The sequence below is a fragment of the Colius striatus genome, chromosome 6 (assembly GCF_028858725.1).
Source record: "Colius striatus isolate bColStr4 chromosome 6, bColStr4.1.hap1, whole genome shotgun sequence".
NCBI lineage: Eukaryota > Metazoa > Chordata > Aves > Coliiformes > Coliidae > Colius > Colius striatus.
Genome location: NC_084764.1, coordinates 47,519,063 through 47,537,382, shown reverse-complemented (window position 1 = coordinate 47,537,382; position 18,320 = coordinate 47,519,063). Strand labels below are relative to the sequence as shown.

Here is an 18,320-nt window from a genome sequence, read left to right as displayed (position 1 = left end):
CAGGGCTGGGATGGGACCCCAGGGGTGGGATGGGATGGGACCCCAGGGGTGGGATGGGATGGGATTGGATGGGAATGGATGGGACCCCAGGCTTGGGATGGGACCCCAGATGTGGGATGCGTCTCCAGTGGTGGGATGGGACCCCAGGGGTGGGATGGGATGGGACCTCAGGGGTGGGACGGGACCCCAGGGGTGAGACGGGATGGGACCCCAGGGGTGGGATGGGACCCCAGGGGTGGGACCTGAGGAGTGGGATGGGATAGGACTGGGATGGGAATCCAGGGGTGGGATGAGACTGGGATGGGACCCCAGGGGTGGGATGCGACCCCAGGGGTGGGATGGGACCCTAGGTTGGGTTGGGACCCCAGGGATAGGACTTCAGGGGTGGGATGGGTCTCCAGGGTTGGGATGGGACCCCAGGGGTGGGATGGGATGTGATGGGACCCCAGGGATGGGATGAGTCCCCAGGGGTGGGATGGGATGGGACCCCAGGGGTGGGATGGGATGCGATTGGATGGGACACCAGGGTTCGGATGGGACCCCAGGGGTGGGATGGGAGGAGACCCTAGGGATGGGATGGGATGGATGGGATGGGATCCCACGGGTGGGATGGGACCTCAGGGATCGGATGGGACCCCAGGGGTGGGGTGGGATGGGACTGGCTGGGACCCCAGGGTTGGGATGGGACCCCGAGGGGTGGGATGTGATGCGACCCCAGGGCTGGGATGGGACCCCAGGGGTGGGATGGGATGGGAGTGGATGGGACCCAGGGTTGGGATGGGACCCCAGGGGTGGGATGGGATGGGAGTGGATGGGACCCAGGGTTGGGATGGGACCCCAGGGGTGGGATGGGATGGGAGTGGATGGGACCCAGGGTTGGGATGGGACCCCAGGGGTGGGACCTCAGGAGTGGGATAGGATAGGACTGGAATGGGAATCCAGGGGTGGGATGAGACTGGGATGGGACCCCAGGGGTGGGATGCGACCCCAGGGGTGGGACGGGACCCTAGGTTGGGATGGGACCCCAGGGATAGGACTTCAGGGATGGGATGGGTCTCCAGGGTTGTGATGGGATGGGACCCCAGGGGTGGGATGGGATGGGACCCCAGGGATGGGATGAGTCTCCAGGGGTGGGATGGGACCCCAGGGATGGGATGAGTCTCCAGGGGTGGGATGGGACCCCAGGGGTGGGGTGGGATGGGACAGGATGGGATGGGACGCCAGGGGTGGGATGAGTCCCCAGGGGTGAGATGGGACCCCAGGGGTGGGATGGGATGGGACCCTAGGGATGGAATGGGGCCTCAGGGGTGGGATGGGGCCCGAGGGGTGGGATGGGATGGGACCCCAGGTTTGGGATGGGATGGGACTGGTTGGGATCCCAGGGGTGGGATGGGATGGGAACCCAGGGATGGGATGGGACCCCAGGGGTGGGGTGGGATGGGACCCCAGAGTTGGGATTGGTCCGTAGGGGTGGGATGGGACTCCAGGGGTCGGATGGAATGGGATGGGATGGTACTGGATTGGACCCCAGGGTTGGGATGGGATGGGAACCCAGGGGTGGGATTGGATGGGATGGGACCCCAGGGGTGGGATGAGTCCCCAAGGGTGGGATGGGATGGGACCCCAGTGGTGGGACCTGACGGGACGGGACCCCAGTGGTGGGATGGGATGGGACCCCAGGGGTGGGATGGGATGGGACCCCAGGGGTGGGATGGGATGGAATGGGATGGGACTGGATGGGACCCCAGGGCTGGGATGGGACCCCAGGGCTGGGATGGCATGGGACTGGATGGGAAACCAGGGGTGGGATGGGATGGGACCCCAGGGGTGGGATGGGATGTGATGGGACCCCAGGGGTGGGATGGGATGTGATGGGTCCCCAGGGGTGGGATGGCATGGGACTGGATGGGACCCCAGGGTTGGGATGAGTCCCCAGGGGTGGGATGGGATGAGATGGGGCCCCAGGGGTGGGATGGGGCGCCAGGGGTGAGATGGGACCCCAGGTTTGGGAGGGGATGGGACTGGTTGGGACCCCAGGGTTGGGATGGGACCCCAGGGGTGGGATGAGTCCCCAGGGGTGGGATGGGAGGAGATGGGATCGGACCCCAGTGGTGGGATGGGATGGGACCCCAGGGGTGGGATGGGACCTCAGGGGTGGGATGGGATGGGACCGGCTGGGACCCCAGGGTTGGGATCGGACCCCAGGGGTGGGATCGGTTGGGACCCTAGGGGTGGGATCGGTTGGGACCCCAGGGGTGGGATGGCATGGGACTGGATGGGAAACCAGGGGTGGGATGGGATGTGATGGGACCCCAGGGCTGGGATGAGTCGCCAGGGGTGGGATGGGATGGGACCCCAGGGGTGGGATGGGATGTGATGGGTCCCCAGGGGTGGGATGGCATGGGACTGGATGGGACCCCAGGGTTGGGATGAGTCCCCAGGGGTGGGATGGGATGAGATGGGGCCCCAGGGGTGGGATGGGGCGCCAGGGGTGAGATGGGACCCCAGGTTTGGGAGGGGATGGGACTGGTTGGGACCGCAGGGGTGGGATGAGTCTCCAGGGGTGGGATGGGACCCCAGGGGTGGGGTGGGATGGGACAGGATGGGATGGGACCCCAGGGGTGGGATGAGTCCCCAGGGGTGGGATGGGACCCAAGGGGTGGGATGGGATGGAATGGGATGGGACTGGATGGGACCCCAGGGCTGGGATGGGACCCCAGGGGTGGGACCTCAGGGGTGGGATGGGATAGGACTGGGATGGGACCCCAGGGGTGGGATGTGACCACAGGGCTGGGACCCCAGGGGTGGGATTGGACCCTGAGGTTTGGATGGGACCCCAAGGATTGGAGTTCAGGGGTGGGATGGGACCCCAGGATTGGGATGGGACTGGATGGGATCCCAGGGGTGGGATGGGATGGCATGCGACCCCAGTGGTGGGATGGGATGGGACCACAGGGATGGGATGAGTCCCCAGGGGTGGGATGGGACCCCAGGGATGGGATGGGGCCCCAGGGGTGGGATGGGGCCCCAGGGGTGGGATGGGGCCCCAGGGGTGGGATGGGGCCCCAGGGGTGGGATGGGATGGGACCCCAGGTTTGGGATGGGTTGGGACTGGTTGGGACCCCAGGGGTGGGATGGGATGGGAACCCAGGGATGGGATGGGATCCCAGGGGTGGGACGGGACCCTAGGTTGGGATGGGACCCCAGGGATAGGACTTCAGGGATGGGATGGGTCTCCAGGGTTGGGATGGGATGGGACCCCAGGGGTGGGATGGGATGGGACCTCAGGGATGGGATGAGTCTCCAGGGGTGGGATGGGACCCCAGGGGTGGGGTGGGATGGGACAGGATGGGATGGGACGCCAGGGGTGGGATGAGTCCCCAGGGGTGAGATGGGACCCCAGGGGTGGGATGGGATGGGACCCTAGGGATGGAATGGGGCCTCAGGGGTGGGATGGGGCCCGAGGGGTGGGATGGGATGGGACCCCAGGTTTGGGATGGGACTGGTTGGGATCCCAGGGGTGGGATGGGATGGGAACCCAGGGATGGGATGGGACCCCAGGGGTGGGGTGGGATGGGACCCCAGAGTTGGGATTGGTCCGTAGGGGTGGGATGGGACTCCAGGGGTCGGATGGAATGGGATGGGATGGTACTGGATTGGACCCCAGGGTTGGGATGGGATGGGAACCCAGGGGTGGGATTGGATGGGATGGGACCCCAGGGGTGGGATGAGTCCCCAAGGGTGGGATGGGATGGGACCCCAGTGGTGGGACCTGACGGGACGGGACCCCAGGGGTGGGATGGGACCCCAGGGGTGGGATGGGACCCCAGGGGTGGGATGGGATGGAATGGGATGGGACTGGATGGGACCCCAGGGCTGGGACCTCAGGGGTGGGATGGGATAGGACTGGGATGGGACCCCAGGGGTGGGATGTGACCACAGGGCTGGGACCCCAGGGGTGGGATTGGACCCTGAGGTTTGGATGGGACCCCAAGGATTGGAGTTCAGGGGTGGGATAGGACCCCAGGATTGGGATGGGACTGGATGGGATCCCAGGGGTGGGATGGGATGGCATGCGACCCCAGTGGTGGGATGGGATGGGACCACAGGGATGGGATGAGTCCCCAGGGGTGGGATGGGGCCCCAGGGGTGGGATGGGGCCCCAGGGGTGGGATGGGTTGGGACTGGTTGGGACCCCAGGGGTGGGATGGGATGGGAACCCAGGGATGGGATGGGACCCCAGGGGTGGGACGGGACCCTAGGTTGGGATGGGACCCCAGGGATAGGACTTCAGGGATGGGATGGGTCTCCAGGGTTGGGATGGGATGGGACTGGATGGGACCCAAGGGTTGGGAGGGGATGGGACCCTAGGGTTGGGATGGGATGTGATGGGACACCAGGGGTGGGATGGGATGAGTCCCCAGGGGTGGGATGGGACCCCAGGGGTGGGATGGGATGGGACCCCAGGGGTGGGATGGGATGGGATTGGATGGGACTGGATGGGACCCCAGGGGTGGGATGGGACCCCAGGGGTGGGATGGGACCCCAGGGGTGGGATGGGACTGGATGGGATCCCAGGGGTGGGATGGGATGGCATGCGACCCCAGTGGTGGGATGGGATGGGACCACAGGGATGGGATGAGTCCCCAGGGGTGGGATGGGACCCTAGGGATGGGATGGGGCCCCAGGGGTGGGATGGGGCCCCAGGGGTGGGATGGGATGGGACCCCAGGTTTGGGATGGGTTGGGACTGGTTGGGACCCCAGGGGTGGGATGGGATGGGAACCCAGGGATGGGATGGGATCCCAGGGGTGGGACGGGACCCTAGGTTGGGATGGGACCCCAGGGATAGGACTTCAGGGATGGGATGGGTCTCCAGGGTTGGGATGGGATGGGACCCCAGGGGTGGGATGGGATGGGACCTCAGGGATGGGATGAGTCTCCAGGGGTGGGATGGGACCCCAGGGGTGGGATGGGATGGGACAGGATGGGATGGGACGCCAGGGGTGGGATGAGTCCCCAGGGGTGAGATGGGACCCCAGGGGTGGGATGGGATGGGACCCTAGGGATGGAATGGGGCCTCAGGGGTGGGATGGGGCCCGAGGGGTGGGATGGGATGGGACCCCAGGTTTGGGATGGGACTGGTTGGGATCCCAGGGGTGGGATGGGATGGGAACCCAGGGATGGGATGGGACCCCAGGGGTGGGGTGGGATGGGACCCCAGAGTTGGGATTGGTCCGTAGGGGTGGGATGGGACTCCAGGGGTCGGATGGAATGGGATGGGATGGTACTGGATTGGACCCCAGGGTTGGGATGGGATGGGAACCCAGGGGTGGGATTGGATGGGATGGGACCCCAGGGGTGGGATGAGTCCCCAAGGGTGGGATGGGATGGGACCCCAGTGGTGGGACCTGACGGGACGGGACCCCAGGGGTGGGACGGGACCCCAGGGGTGGGATGGGACCCCAGGGGTGGGATGGGACCCCAGGGGTGGGATGGGATGGAATGGGATGGGACTGGATGGGACCCCAGGGCTGGGACCTCAGGGGTGGGATGGGATAGGACTGGGATGGGACCCCAGGGGTGGGATGTGACCACAGGGCTGGGACCCCAGGGGTGGGATTGGACCCTGAGGTTTGGATGGGACCCCAAGGATTGGAGTTCAGGGGTGGGATAGGACCCCAGGATTGGGATGGGACTGGATGGGATCCCAGGGGTGGGATGGGATGGCATGCGACCCCAGTGGTGGGATGGGATGGGACCACAGGGATGGGATGAGTCCCCAGGGGTGGGATGGGGCCCCAGGGGTGGGATGGGGCCCCAGGGGTGGGATGGGTTGGGACTGGTTGGGACCCCAGGGGTGGGATGGGATGGGAACCCAGGGATGGGATGGGACCCCAGGGGTGGGACGGGACCCTAGGTTGGGATGGGACCCCAGGGATAGGACTTCAGGGATGGGATGGGTCTCCAGGGTTGGGATGGGATGGGACTGGATGGGACCCAAGGGTTGGGAGGGGATGGGACCCTAGGGTTGGGATGGGATGTGATGGGACACCAGGGGTGGGATGGGATGAGTCCCCAGGGGTGGGATGGGACCCCAGGGGTGGGATGGGATGGGACCCCAGGGGTGGGATGGGATGGGACCCCAGGGGTGGGATGGGATGGGATTGGATGGGACTGGATGGGACCCCAGGGGTGGGATGGGACCCCAGGGGTGGGATGGGACCCCAGGGGTGGGATGGGATCGGACCCCAGGGGTGGGATGGGATCGGACCCCAGGGGTGGGATGGGATGGGATGGGACCCTAGGGGTGGGATGGGACTGGATGGGAAACCAGGGGTGGGATGGGATGGGACCCCAGGGGTGGGATGGGATGGGACCCCAGGGGTGGGATGGGATGGGACCCCAGGGGTGGGATGGGACCCCAGGTTTGGGATGGGATGGGACTGGTTGGGACCGCAGGGGTGGGATGGGATGGGACCACAGGGATGGGATGAGTCTCCAGGGGTGGGATGGGACCCCAGGGGTGGGGTGGGATGGGATGGGACAGGATGGGATGGGACCCCAGGGGTGGGATGGGACCCCAGGGGTGGGACGGGATAGGACTGGGATGGGACTCCAGGGGTGGGATGAGACTGGGATGGGACCCCAGGGGTGGGATTGGACCCCAGGGGTGGGATGGGATCCTGGGACTGGGATGGGACCCTGGGACTGGGATGGGACCCTGGGACTGGGATGGGACCCTGAGGTTGGGATGGGACCCTGAGGTTGGGATGGGACTTCTGGTACCAGGGCTGTGAGCTCCCAGTGCCCTCCCAGTCCCATTCTGAGACCCCCAGTGCTTTACTGGTCCTACTAAGACCTCCAAAACATACCCAAGAACTGGGTTGAGACCCTCCAAAAGCCATAGGAAGTGGGACTGAGTCCCCTCAAATCCATCAGGAGTGGGGTGAAGGCCCCAAAACCCATCAGGAGCAGGGGCTAAGCCCCCCCAAACCCATCAGGAGTGGGGATGACTCTCCTCCCAAATCTATAGGGAGGCAGTTTGGGTCCCCCAAACCTATCAGGAGAGGGGGTCTAAGCCCCCCCATACCCATGGGAAACTAGACTGAGTCCCCTAAAACCCATCAGGAGTGGGGCTGAGCCCATACCCCAAACCCATAGGGAGCAAGACTGGGCCCCCAAACCTATCAGGAAAAGGGATTGAGCCCCCCAAAACCCATCAGGAGCAGGACTGGGCCCCCCAAACCCATGGTGGGAGTGGGACTGGACCCCCCCACTCCGCTATGCCAACCTCCCCCCTTCTCCCCCCTCCCAGGGCAGGTCCAGAGCCGTCAGTGCATTGAGGCCGTCATCAAATTCGCCTTCGAGGAGAGGCTCTTCCTCATGGCTGACGAGGTGAGTGGGACCCTCAGACTCGGGGGGTATGTGAGGTGGACCCCAACATCTAGGTAACCCCACCAGTTTCCCCCCTCCTCCAGGTGTACCAGGACAACGTGTATGCTGAGGGTTCGGCCTTCCACTCCTTCAGGAAGGTGCTGACAGAGATGGGGCCGCCCTACCTGGACTCGGTGGAACTCACCTCCTTCCACTCCATCTCCAAAGGCTTCACGGGCGAGTGAGTGACCTCCCACGGCCACCCCCACCCCAAGGTGGCCACCACAGGTCCTGGGGAGCCACAGAGTGGGGATGAGGATGGTGGAACCCCATGGGCCTCAAGGGTGGTGATGGAAAGAGGCTGGAGGTCCCGTGGGGTTGGGATGGTGATGCCATGGTCCTCTGGAGCCTATGGGATGGGGATGGTGATGCCATGGTCCTGTGGAGCCCACGGGGTGGGGATGGTGATGCCATGGTTCTGTGGAGCCCACGGGGTGGGGATGGTGATGCCATGGTCCTGTGGAGCCCACGGGGTGGGGATGGTGATGCCATGGTCCTCTGGAGCCTATGGGATGGGGATGGTGATGTACAAAGAGGCCCCGTGGGGATGTTTATTAGGGTGGTTCTGACGACAGGGAGCCTCCAGGGGCATCTGATGTCAGAGGGTCCTGGTGCCAGGGGGGAAACTCCTCACCTTGTCCCCCTTAAAAGCCCGTCATGGCTCGGGGTGGACAGTGTAGACCTCGACCTCACAGAGAGTGAACTGCTCCTCCCGGCCCAGGATGGTGACGGTGACGTAGCGGCCGCGGAGGCCGTGGCAGCAGATGGTGCTGAGCGACCCAGGACTGGCATCTGTGATGATGCCACAGCTGCAGGTAGCAAACCACAGAATCATTTGAGTTAGAAAAGCCCTTTGAGCTGCTGGAGCCCAGCCCTGAGCCCTCACCCTGCCACGGCCACCACTGACCCACAGCCCTCAGCACCTCAGCTCCAGGGCTTTGGGGTCCCTCCAGGGCTGGGCACTCCCCCAGCTCCCGGGCAGCCTGGCACAGGGGCTGACACCCCTCTCAGGGAAACAGTTCTGCCTCAGCTCCAGCCTCAACCTCCCCTGGGGCACCCTGAGCCCCTTTCCTCTTGGCCTGTCACTCACTAGCTGGGAGCAGAGACCGACCTCCAGCTCACTGCAGCCTCCTGGTAGAGATTTCACCACCAAAACCCCAATATTCTATCTTTTTGTCCAAACACCACCACAAAAACACTACTTTTTTTCCCTCAAATCACCTCCCCAATTTTCCCCTCAGAACTCCACCAAAATCCCACTTTTTCCCCCTTAAAACTCCACCAAACCCCAACATTTCCCTTCAAAACTCACAAAAAGCTCACTTTTCCCCTCAAAACTACACCAAAGCCCAACTTTTTCGTCAGAACCCCACCAAAGCACCACTTTTCCCCTCAACACTCCACAAAAACCCATCTTCCCCTCAGAACCCCATCAAAAACCCACCTTTGCCCTCAAATATCCACCAACCCCCCACTTTTTCACTCCAAAATCCACTAAAAGCACACTTGTCATCTGAAAACACCAACAAAACTCCACTTTTCCCCTCCAAGCTCCCCCAAAATCCCACTGGTGCCTCAGAACCCCACCAATCTGCATCTTTTCCAACTCAGCAGAACTCCAACGTCCCTCTTTTCTCCTTAAAACTCTACAAAAAAACCTTTTTCTCCTCAGAATCCCACAAAAAACGCACTTTTGCCCTCAAAAACCCACCAAATCTCCACTTTTTCACTCCAAGGTCCACTAAAACCACACTTTTCCACTCAACACTCCACCAAAACTCCACTTTTCATCTGAAAACTCCACCTCCCGGAGCCGCGCAGGGACCGCAGCGTCTGGGGCTCAGATCGAACTTCCCGCTGCCGCCGCCCTTCAGCCAATAAGAAGGGAGGAAGCGATGACAGACACGGCGGCAGCCAATGGGCGGGCGAGGATGGCAGGCGGCACCTAGTAACGACGCCGGGCCCGCCTTCCGTGGTGAAACTCTCGCTCTGATTGGCGGAGGGGCGGTGCCGGGGTGCAGTGCGCATGCCTGGAAGCGCGGCCGTGAGGGGCCCGGCGGGAGCGGGGCGGCGGGCGGGAGGTGAGCTGAGGGGTCCCCGGGGACTGGGGGCGGGAGGTGAGCTGAGGGGTCCCCGGGGACTGGGGGGCGTGAGGGCAGCTGAGGGGTCCCCGGGGATTGTGGGGGGTGAGGGCAGCTGAGGGGGGCCTCAGGGATTGGGGGCGTGAGGGCAGCTGAGGGGGATCCCGGGGATTGTGGGGGGCGTGAGGGCAGCTGAGGGGTCCCCGGGGATTGTGGGGGGCGTGAGGGCAGCTGAGGAGGACCCCGGGGATTGGGGGGCGTGAGGGCAGCTGAGGGGTCCCCGGGGATTGGGGGGGCGTGAGGGGAGCTGAGGGGGGCCTCAGGGATTGGGGGAGTGTGTGGGCAGCTGAGGGGTCCCCGGGGATTGGGGGGGCGTGAGGGCAGCTGAAGGGGACCCCAGGGATTGGGGGGGGTGTGGGCAGCTGAAGGGGACCCCGGAGATTGGGGGGGCGTGAGGGCAGCTGAAGGGGACCCCGGAGATTGGGGGGGAGTGAGGGCAGCCAAAACTCCACTTTTCATCTGAAAACTCCACCAAAACTGCATTTTTCATCTTAAAACCCCACCAAAACCCCACTTTTCCCCTTAAAACTCCACAAAAACTCATTTTCCTTTCAGTGGACCACCAAACCCTCTCTTTTTCCCTCAGAACCACAAGACACCCCGCTTTTGCCCCAAATATCCACCAAACCCACACCTTACCACTCCAAAGTCCACAAAATCCCACATTTGCCCTTAAAAATACACCAAACCCACACTTTTAATCTAAAAACCCCACCAAAACTCCACTTTTCCCCTCAAAGCTCCTCCAAAATCCCACTTGTTCCTCTTAAGTCCACCAAATCCCCACTTTTCTTCTCAAACCTCCACTTTTCCACTTAAAACTCCACCAAAAAATCCATTTTCCCCCTCAGAATCCCATCAAAAATCCACTTTCGCCCTCAAAAACCCATTGAACAGCCAATTTTAACTCCAAGCTCCACCAAAACCCCACTTTTTCCCTCAACACTCCACCAAAACTTCACTTTCCCCCTCAAAGTTCCTCCTAATTCCCACTTGTTCCTCAGAAGTCCACAAATCCCCCACTTTTGCCCTCAAAACTCTGCCAAAACCCAGTTTTCCTCTCAAGACTACACCACAATCCCACTTTCTCCCCACAACACCATCAAAACCCAATTCTTTCCTCTCAGAATCTCACCAAAACCCCACTTTTGCCCTCAACACTCCACCAGAACCTTACTTTTCCCCTTAAAACCCCACAAAAACTCATTTTCACCTCAGATCCACACCGAAAACCTACTTTTACTCTCAAAAATTCATCAAATCCCCACTTTTTCACTCCAAACTCCAGTAAAACCCACTGTTCTTCTCAACACTCCACAAAAAACCCCACTTTTCATCTGAAAACTCCACCAAAACTCCACTTTTCCCCTCAGAACCCCATCAAAAACCCAATTTCGCCCTCAAAACCCCACCAAACCTCCACTTTTCCACTCCAGACTCCACCAAGCCTGCACTTTTCCCCTCAGAACCCCACCAATCTCCACTGTTCCCCCTCAGCAGACCACCAATCCCACTCTTTTCTCCTTAAAACTCTACAAAAAACCCATTTTCCCCTCAAAACCCCACCAAACCCCCACTTTTACTCTCAAAAACCCACCAACCCCCCACTTTTTCACTCCAAGCTCTACCAAAACCCCACTTTTTCCCTCAACACTCCACCAAAACTCCACTTTTCATCTGAAAACTCCACCAAAACTTCATTTATACCCTCAAAGCTCCTCCAAATTCCCACTTGTTCCTCAGAAGTCCACAAACCCTCCACTTTTGCCCTCAAAACTCTGCCAAAATCCATTTTTCCCCTCAGAACCACATCAAAAACTTACTTTTACCCTCAAAAATCCTCCAAATCGCCACTTGTTCACTCAGAACTCCACTAAAACCCCTTTTCTTCTCAACACTCCACAAAACCCCCACTTTTCCCCTCAGAGCTCCACTAAAATCGCACTTGTATCTCAGAAATCCACCAAACCCCCACTTTTCCCCTCAACACTCCACCAAAACCCCACTTTTCCCCTCCAAGCTCCTCCCAATTCCCACTTGTTCCTCAGAAATTCACAAACTCCCCTCTTTTCCTCTCAAAACTCCACCAAAACTCCACTTTTCCCCTCAGAACCCCATCAAAAACCCACTTTCGCCCTCAAAACCCCACCGAACCTCCACTTTTCAACTCCAGACTCCACCAAGCCCGCACTTTTCCCCTCAGAACCCCACCAATCTCCACTGTTCCCCCTCACCAGACAACCAACCCCACTCTTTTCTCCTTAAAACTCCACCAAAACCCATTTTTCCCCTCAGAACCACACCAAAAACCTACTTTTACCCTCAAAAATCCACCAAATCGCCACTTTTTCACTCCAAACTCCACTAAAACCCCTTTTCCCCTCAACACTCCACCAAAACCCTCACTTTTTCATTCCAAACTCCAGTAAAACCCACTGTTCTTCTCAACACTCCACAAAAAAAACCCACTTTTCCCCTCAACACTCCACCAAAACTCCACTTTTCCCCTCAGAACCCCATCAAAACCCCACTTTCACCCTCAAAACCCCACCGAACCTCCACTTTTCTACTCCAGGCTCCACCAAGCCCGCACTTTTCCCCTCAGAACCCCACCAATCTCCACTGTTCCCCCTCAGCAGACCACCAACCCCACTCTTTTCTCCTTAAAGCTCTACAAAAACCTTTATTCCCCTCAGAACCCCACAAAAAAACACTTTTCCCCTCAAACCTCCACCAAACCCCCACTTTTCCCCTCAAAACTCCAGTAAAACCCACTGTTGCCCTCAAAACTCTGCCCAAACCCATTTTTCCCCTCAGAACCGCACCAAAAACTTACCTTTAGACTCAAAAATCCTCCAAATCGCCACTTGTTCACTCAGAACTCCACTAAAACCCCTTTTCTTCTCAACACTCCACAAAACCCCCACTTTTCCCCTCAGAGCTCCACTGAAATCCCACTTGTATCTCACAAGTCCACCAAACCCCCACTTTTCCCCTCAACACTCCACCAAAACCCCACTTTTCCCCTCCAAGCTCCTCCAAATTCCACTTGTTCCTCAGAAATTCACAAAACCCCTCACTTTTCCTCTCAAAACTCCACCTTTCCCCTCAGAACCCCATTAAAACCCCACTTTGCCCCGCCGCCCCTCCCCATCCCCGCCCCCCGCAGCGGGCACCTGGCCGGGCTTCCTCCGCTGCTCCCGGACAAAAGCCGCTTCCCAGCTCTTCAGCAGGGCCTTGACCTCCCGCTGCCGCTCCATGGCGTGCGGAGCGGGGCCGTTCCCCGGCCCGGGGCGATCCGAGACCTCCCGGAGCCGCGCAGGGACCGCAGCGTCTGGGGCTCAGATCGAACTTCCCGCTGCCGCCGCCCTTCAGCCAATAAGAAGGGAGGAAGCGATGACAGACACGGCGGCAGCCAATGGGCGGGCGAGGATGGCAGGCGGCACCTAGTAACGACGCCGGGCCCGCCTTCCGTGGTGAAACTCTCGCTCTGATTGGCGGAGGGGCGGTGCCGGGGTGCAGTGCGCATGCCTGGAAGCGCGGCCGTGAGGGGCCCGGCGGGAGCGGGGCGGCGGGCGGGAGGTGAGCTGAGGGGTCCCCGGGGACTGGGGGCGGGAGGTGAGCTGAGGGGTCCCCGGGGATTGTGGGGCGTGAGGGTAGCTGAGGGGGATCCCGGGGATTGGGGGCGTGAGGGCAGCTGAGGTGGATCCCGGGGATTGGGGGCGTGAGGGCAGCTGAGGGGGGCCTCAGGGATTGGGGGCGTGAGGGCAGCTGAGGGGGATCCCGGGGATTGGGGGGCGTGAGGGGAGCTGAGGGGTCCCCGGGGACTGGGGGCGTGAGGGCAGCTGAGGGGGATCCCGGGGATTGGGGGGCGTGAGGGCATCTGAGAGGTCCCCGGGGACTGGGGGCGTGAGGGCAGCTGAGGGGTCCCCGGGGACTGGGGGGCGTGAGGGCAGCTGAGGGGTCCCCGGGGATTGGGGTCGTGAGGGCAGCTGAGGGGTCCCCGGGGATTGGGGGGCGTGAGGGCAGCTGAAGGGGTCCCCAGGGACTGGGGGCGTGAGGGCAGCTGAGGGAGACCCCAGGGATTGGGGGGCGTGAGGGCAGCTGAAGGGGACCCTGGGGATCGAGGGGGGGTGAGGGCAGCTGAGGGGGGTCGAGGGGTGTGAGGGCAGCACAGGGGGGCCCAGGGAGGGAAGGGGGGTGTTGGAGATCCTGCTGTAGGCTTCCTTTATGGGGTGCTGAGGGTACCCCTCATTAAGAGGGGTGGGTCATGGGTCCTGCCCTGGAGTTCCCTATTGATGGGGAGCTGGGTTAGGAGTGCTATAGGGTGCCCTATTAATGGGGGATAGGGTTAGGAGTGCTATGGGAGGTCCTATTGAGAGAGGTCTGGGTTAGGGGTACCCTATTGATGAGGTGCAGATCTAGGGGTGCTGTGGGGTGCCCTATTGATGGGGGGCTGGATTAGAGGTGCTATAGGATGCCCTATAGATAAAGAGCTGGGTTAGGGGTGCTCTAAGATGCCCTATTGATGGGGTCTGGGTTAGGGGTGCTCTAAGATGCCCTATTGATGGGGGCTGGCTTAGGGGTGCTATAGGATGCCCTATTGATGGGGGCTGGCTTAGGGGTGCTATAGGATGCCCTATAGATAGAGGGCTGGCTTAGGGGTGCTATAGGATGCCCTATTGATGGGGGCTGGGTTAGGGGTGCTATAGGATGCCCTATTGATGGGGGCTGGCTTAGGGGTGCTATAGGATGCCCTATAGATAGAGGGCTGGGTTAGGGGTGCTATAGGATGCCCTATTGATGGGGGCTGGATTAGAGGTGCTATAGGATGCCCTATAGATAGAGGGCTGGGTTAGGGGTGCTATAGGATGCCCTATTGATGGGGGCTGGGTTAGGGGTGCTATAGGATGCCCTATTGATGGGGTCTGGGTTAGGGGTGCTACAGGATGCCCTATTGATGGGGGCTGGCTTAGGGGTGCTATAGGATGCCCTATAGATAGAGGGCTGGGTTAGGGGTGCTATAGGATGCCCTATTGATGGGGGCTGGGTTAGGGGTGCTATAGGATGCCCTATAGATAGAGGGCTGGGTTAGGGGTGCTATAGGATGCCCTATTGATGGGGTCTGGGTTAGGGGTGCTATAGGATGCCCTATTGATGGGGTCTGGGTTAGGGGTGCTCTAAGATGCCCTATTGATGGGGGCTGGCTTAGGGGTGCTACAGGATGCCCTATTGATGGGGGCTGGCTTAGGGGTGCTATAGGATGCCCTATTGATGGGGGCTGGCTTAGGGGTGCTATAGGATGCCCTATTGATGGGGGCTGGGTTAGGGGTGCTATAGGATGCCCTATTGATGGGGTCTGGGTTAGGGGTGCTCTAAGATGCCCTATTGATGGGGGCTGGCTTAGGGGTGCTACAGGATGCCCTATTGATGGGGGCTGGCTTAGGGGTGCTATAGGATGCCCTATTGATGGGGGCTGGCTTAGGGGTGCTATAGGATGCCCTATTGATGGGGGCTGGGTTAGGGGTGCTATAGGATGCCCTATTGATGGGGGCTGGCTTAGGGGTGCTATAGGATGCCCTATTGATAGGGGCTGGCTTAGGGGTGCTATAGGATGCCCTATTGATGGGGGCTGGGTTAGGGGTGCTATAGGATGCCCTATTGATGGGGGCTGGCTTAGGGGTGCTATAGGATGCCCTATTGATGGGGGCTGGCTTAGGGGTGCTATAGGATGCCCTATTGATGGGGGCTGGGTTAGGGGTGCTATAGGATGCCCTATTGATGGGGGCTGGCTTAGGGGTGCTATAGGATGCCCTATTGATGGGGGCTGGGTTAGGGGTGCTATAGGATGCCCTATTGATGGGAGCTGGCTTAGGGGTGCTCTAAGATGCCCTATTGATGGGGGCTGGCTTAGGGGTGCTATAGGATGCCCTATTGATGGGGGCTGGCTTAGGGGTGCTATAGGATGCCCTATTGATGGGGGCTGGCTTAGGGGTGCCCTATTGCTACGCGCCTATTGCTGCGCGCCGCCCTCTGCTCGCCCTGCACCCCCCTGCGCCTGCTCTGCCGCGACTTCCACGCCGAGGAGCTCTCCGTCTCCACCGTCGTCTCCCTGCTGGACTCCCTGGAGCCTGCCGCCGTCCGCAGAGTTGTTTCACGCTTCAACAACCTGGGGCTGGCGGGGCTGTGCGCAGTGCTGCCTCACCTCGGCCGCTTCCCCGCGCTGCGCAGCCTCAAGCTGCCCTACAGCAACGTGGACGTGCGCCGCACGGCCCCCGGGCACGGACGCCGGCATCCGCTGCTTGGCCGCTCACCTCCGGGCCCTGCCTGCCCTCAAGGAACTCGATTTGTACTCCTCCAGGCTTTCTGGGAGACTCAGGCAGCTCCTGGGGTAAGCTGCCCGCTGGGGGAGGGACTCCAAAACCTTCACACGCTGCAGCGGGAGGGAATGTGTGTGTGGGGGGGGGGGGGGGTGGCATTGGGGCATCACCCACACCCTGTGGGGGCAGATTTAAGAGGGGCTGGAGTCCAACAGTAGCTCTGCACTACCTCAGGGGTTGGTCTCAGGGGGTTTTGGGGAGAGGGTTTGGAAGGTTTGGCATTTGCCCTGTGAGCAAAGATTTAAGAGGGGATGGAGTCCCACAGCAGCTCTGCCTCAGCTCAGGGGGCTGGTCTCAGGGGGTTTTGGGGGGAAGGTTTGGCATTTGCCCCGTGGGCAAAGATTTAAGAGGAGATGGGAGTCCCACAGCAGCTGTGCCTCACCTCAGGGGGCTGGTCTCAGGGGGTTTTGGGGGGGCTCAGGGTGTTTTGGGGGGAAGGTTTGGAAGGTTTGGCATTTGCCCCTTGGGCAAAGATTTAAGAGGGGATGGAGTCCCACAGCAGCTCTGCCTCAGCTCAGGGGAGGCATAAAAGAGGGGTTTGGGGTGCCTGAAGATGTTTTGGGCAGCCTCAGGGTGTTTTGGGGTTGGGGTTTGGCATTGGGGAACTGTCTACACCCTGTGGGCAAAGATTTAAGAGGGGATGGAGTCCCACAGCAGCTCTGCCTTGGCTCAGGGGGTTTTAGGGGAGTTGCCCAGTTTGGCACTGTGCAACTGTCTACACTTATGAGGAGATGGAGTCCCAGAGCAGCTCTGCCTCAGCTCAGGGGGCTGGTCTCAGGAGGTTTGGGGATACCTCACGGGGGTTGGGGGAGACTTTGGGGGAGCTGAGGGATTTTGGGGGATCCTGGGGGTGGAATTTGGGCAGCCTCAGGGTTTTAGGGGTCTGTGGCTGGTTTGGGGAAGGCCTCAGGGGATTTGGAGGTGGGGGAGCCTCGTGGTGGTTTGGGGGTGCTTTGGGGGTTCCCCACTCTGCCACCCCATCCTGTCCTCCCAGCGAGCTGCAGACTCCCCTGGAGAGTCTGGCGCTGGCCTTCTGCTGCCTGCTCCCCTCCGACCTCATCTTCCTGTCCTCGAGCCTCCACGCGCCCTCCCTGCTCCAGCTGGACCTGAGCGGCCACAACCTCACGTCCCCCAGCCTCCTGCAACCCTTGCGGACGCTGCTGGAAGCCGCTTCGTGCTCGCTGCTGCAGCTGGAGCTGCTGGAGTGTCAGCTGGGGGACGCGGAGCTGGAGCTGCTGCTGCCGCCGCTGCGCCGCTGCCGCCGCCTGCGCTGCCTCGGTCTCCTCGGCACCCCCCTGAGCGCGGCGGCGCTGGGCGGCCTGGCCCGGCCCTGCGCGGCCCTGCCCGACCTGCGCCTCGTGGGCTACTCGCAGCCGCCGCGGGGCTCCGGCCACCACACCCCCACGCAGGGGGAGGAGGGTTTCCCGGCGGAGCTGTGCCGGCTGCTGGCGAGCGCGGGTAGAGCAGACGCCGTGTGGACGACCAGCCTCCAGCGCTACGGAGCCATCGACTACTTCAGCTTGTAGCATCCCCCCCCCCCCAGGGAAGCTTCACCTCGGGGCGCTGTGCCGGGCTCTGGGCTGTGCCACTCGGTTATGGTGAGTTCATTAAAGCCAACCCCACCTTGCCCGATTAACCCAAGTCCTCCTGGGATGCTTGGCAGGAGGAAGTGGCAGAGCTCAGCGGAGGGGATGGAGCTCTTCTGCTTTTAATGGACCAAGGAGAGAGCTGGCTGCTGTTCTGGCACACAGGGCACTGACCAGAGAATCATTACAGATGGAAAAGCCCTTTGAGCTGCTGGAGTCCAACCCTGACCCCACAGTGCCACAGGCACCACTGAGCCACGGCCCTCAAGCACCTCAGCCCCACGGCTCTGGGACCCCTCCAGGGCTGGGCACTCCCCCAGCTCCCTGGGCAGCCTGGCACAGGGGCTGACACCCCTCTCAGGGAAACAGTTCTGCCTCAGCTCCAGCCTCAACCTCCCCTGGGGCACCCTGAGCCCCTTTCCTCTTGGCCTGTAGCTTTTAACTTGGCAGCAGAGACCGACCCTCTCAGCCACAGCCAGGGAGTCAGAGTGATCAGGTCTGGGGGGACCCACACACAACACCCACATCCCTGGCACCGGCAACGCCCACCTCACCACAGCATCAGCCACACGGTGTGGCTGAACACCAGCTCTGCCTCCTCCTCCTCCTCCTCGCCCGGGGCCATGCAATGCCCCTTCCCACCCCCTCCAAGCCTCACCCCCGCCCCGCGGCCCCGCCGCTCTCCGCCTCCCCCGCCCCTTCCCCTCCCCGCAGCAGCTGCACCAGCTCCGCCGTGAGCCGATACCTCTTCCCCTCCCACCAAAAGTGAGTCGGGGG

At 61.6% G+C, this 18,320-nt stretch overlaps 1 protein-coding gene across 1 annotated transcript in view; it reads left to right on the top strand.

The window, feature by feature from the left end:
* The window catches only part of LOC133625678 (leucine-rich repeat-containing protein 14-like), a 33,017-nt gene extending 15,424 nt beyond the window's left edge, over nucleotides 1–17,593 (top strand). Inside the window, 6 exon segments of the mRNA XM_061998845.1 lie at nucleotides 7,318–7,397; nucleotides 7,481–7,617; nucleotides 8,088–8,172; nucleotides 15,570–15,851; nucleotides 15,853–15,968; nucleotides 16,952–17,593. Of these exon segments, the coding sequence (XP_061854829.1) occupies nucleotides 7,318–7,397; nucleotides 7,481–7,617; nucleotides 8,088–8,172; nucleotides 15,570–15,851; nucleotides 15,853–15,968; nucleotides 16,952–17,483 (1,232 nt within the window). The 3' untranslated portion in view covers nucleotides 17,484–17,593.
* The last annotated feature ends 727 nt before the right edge of the window (nucleotides 17,594–18,320 follow it).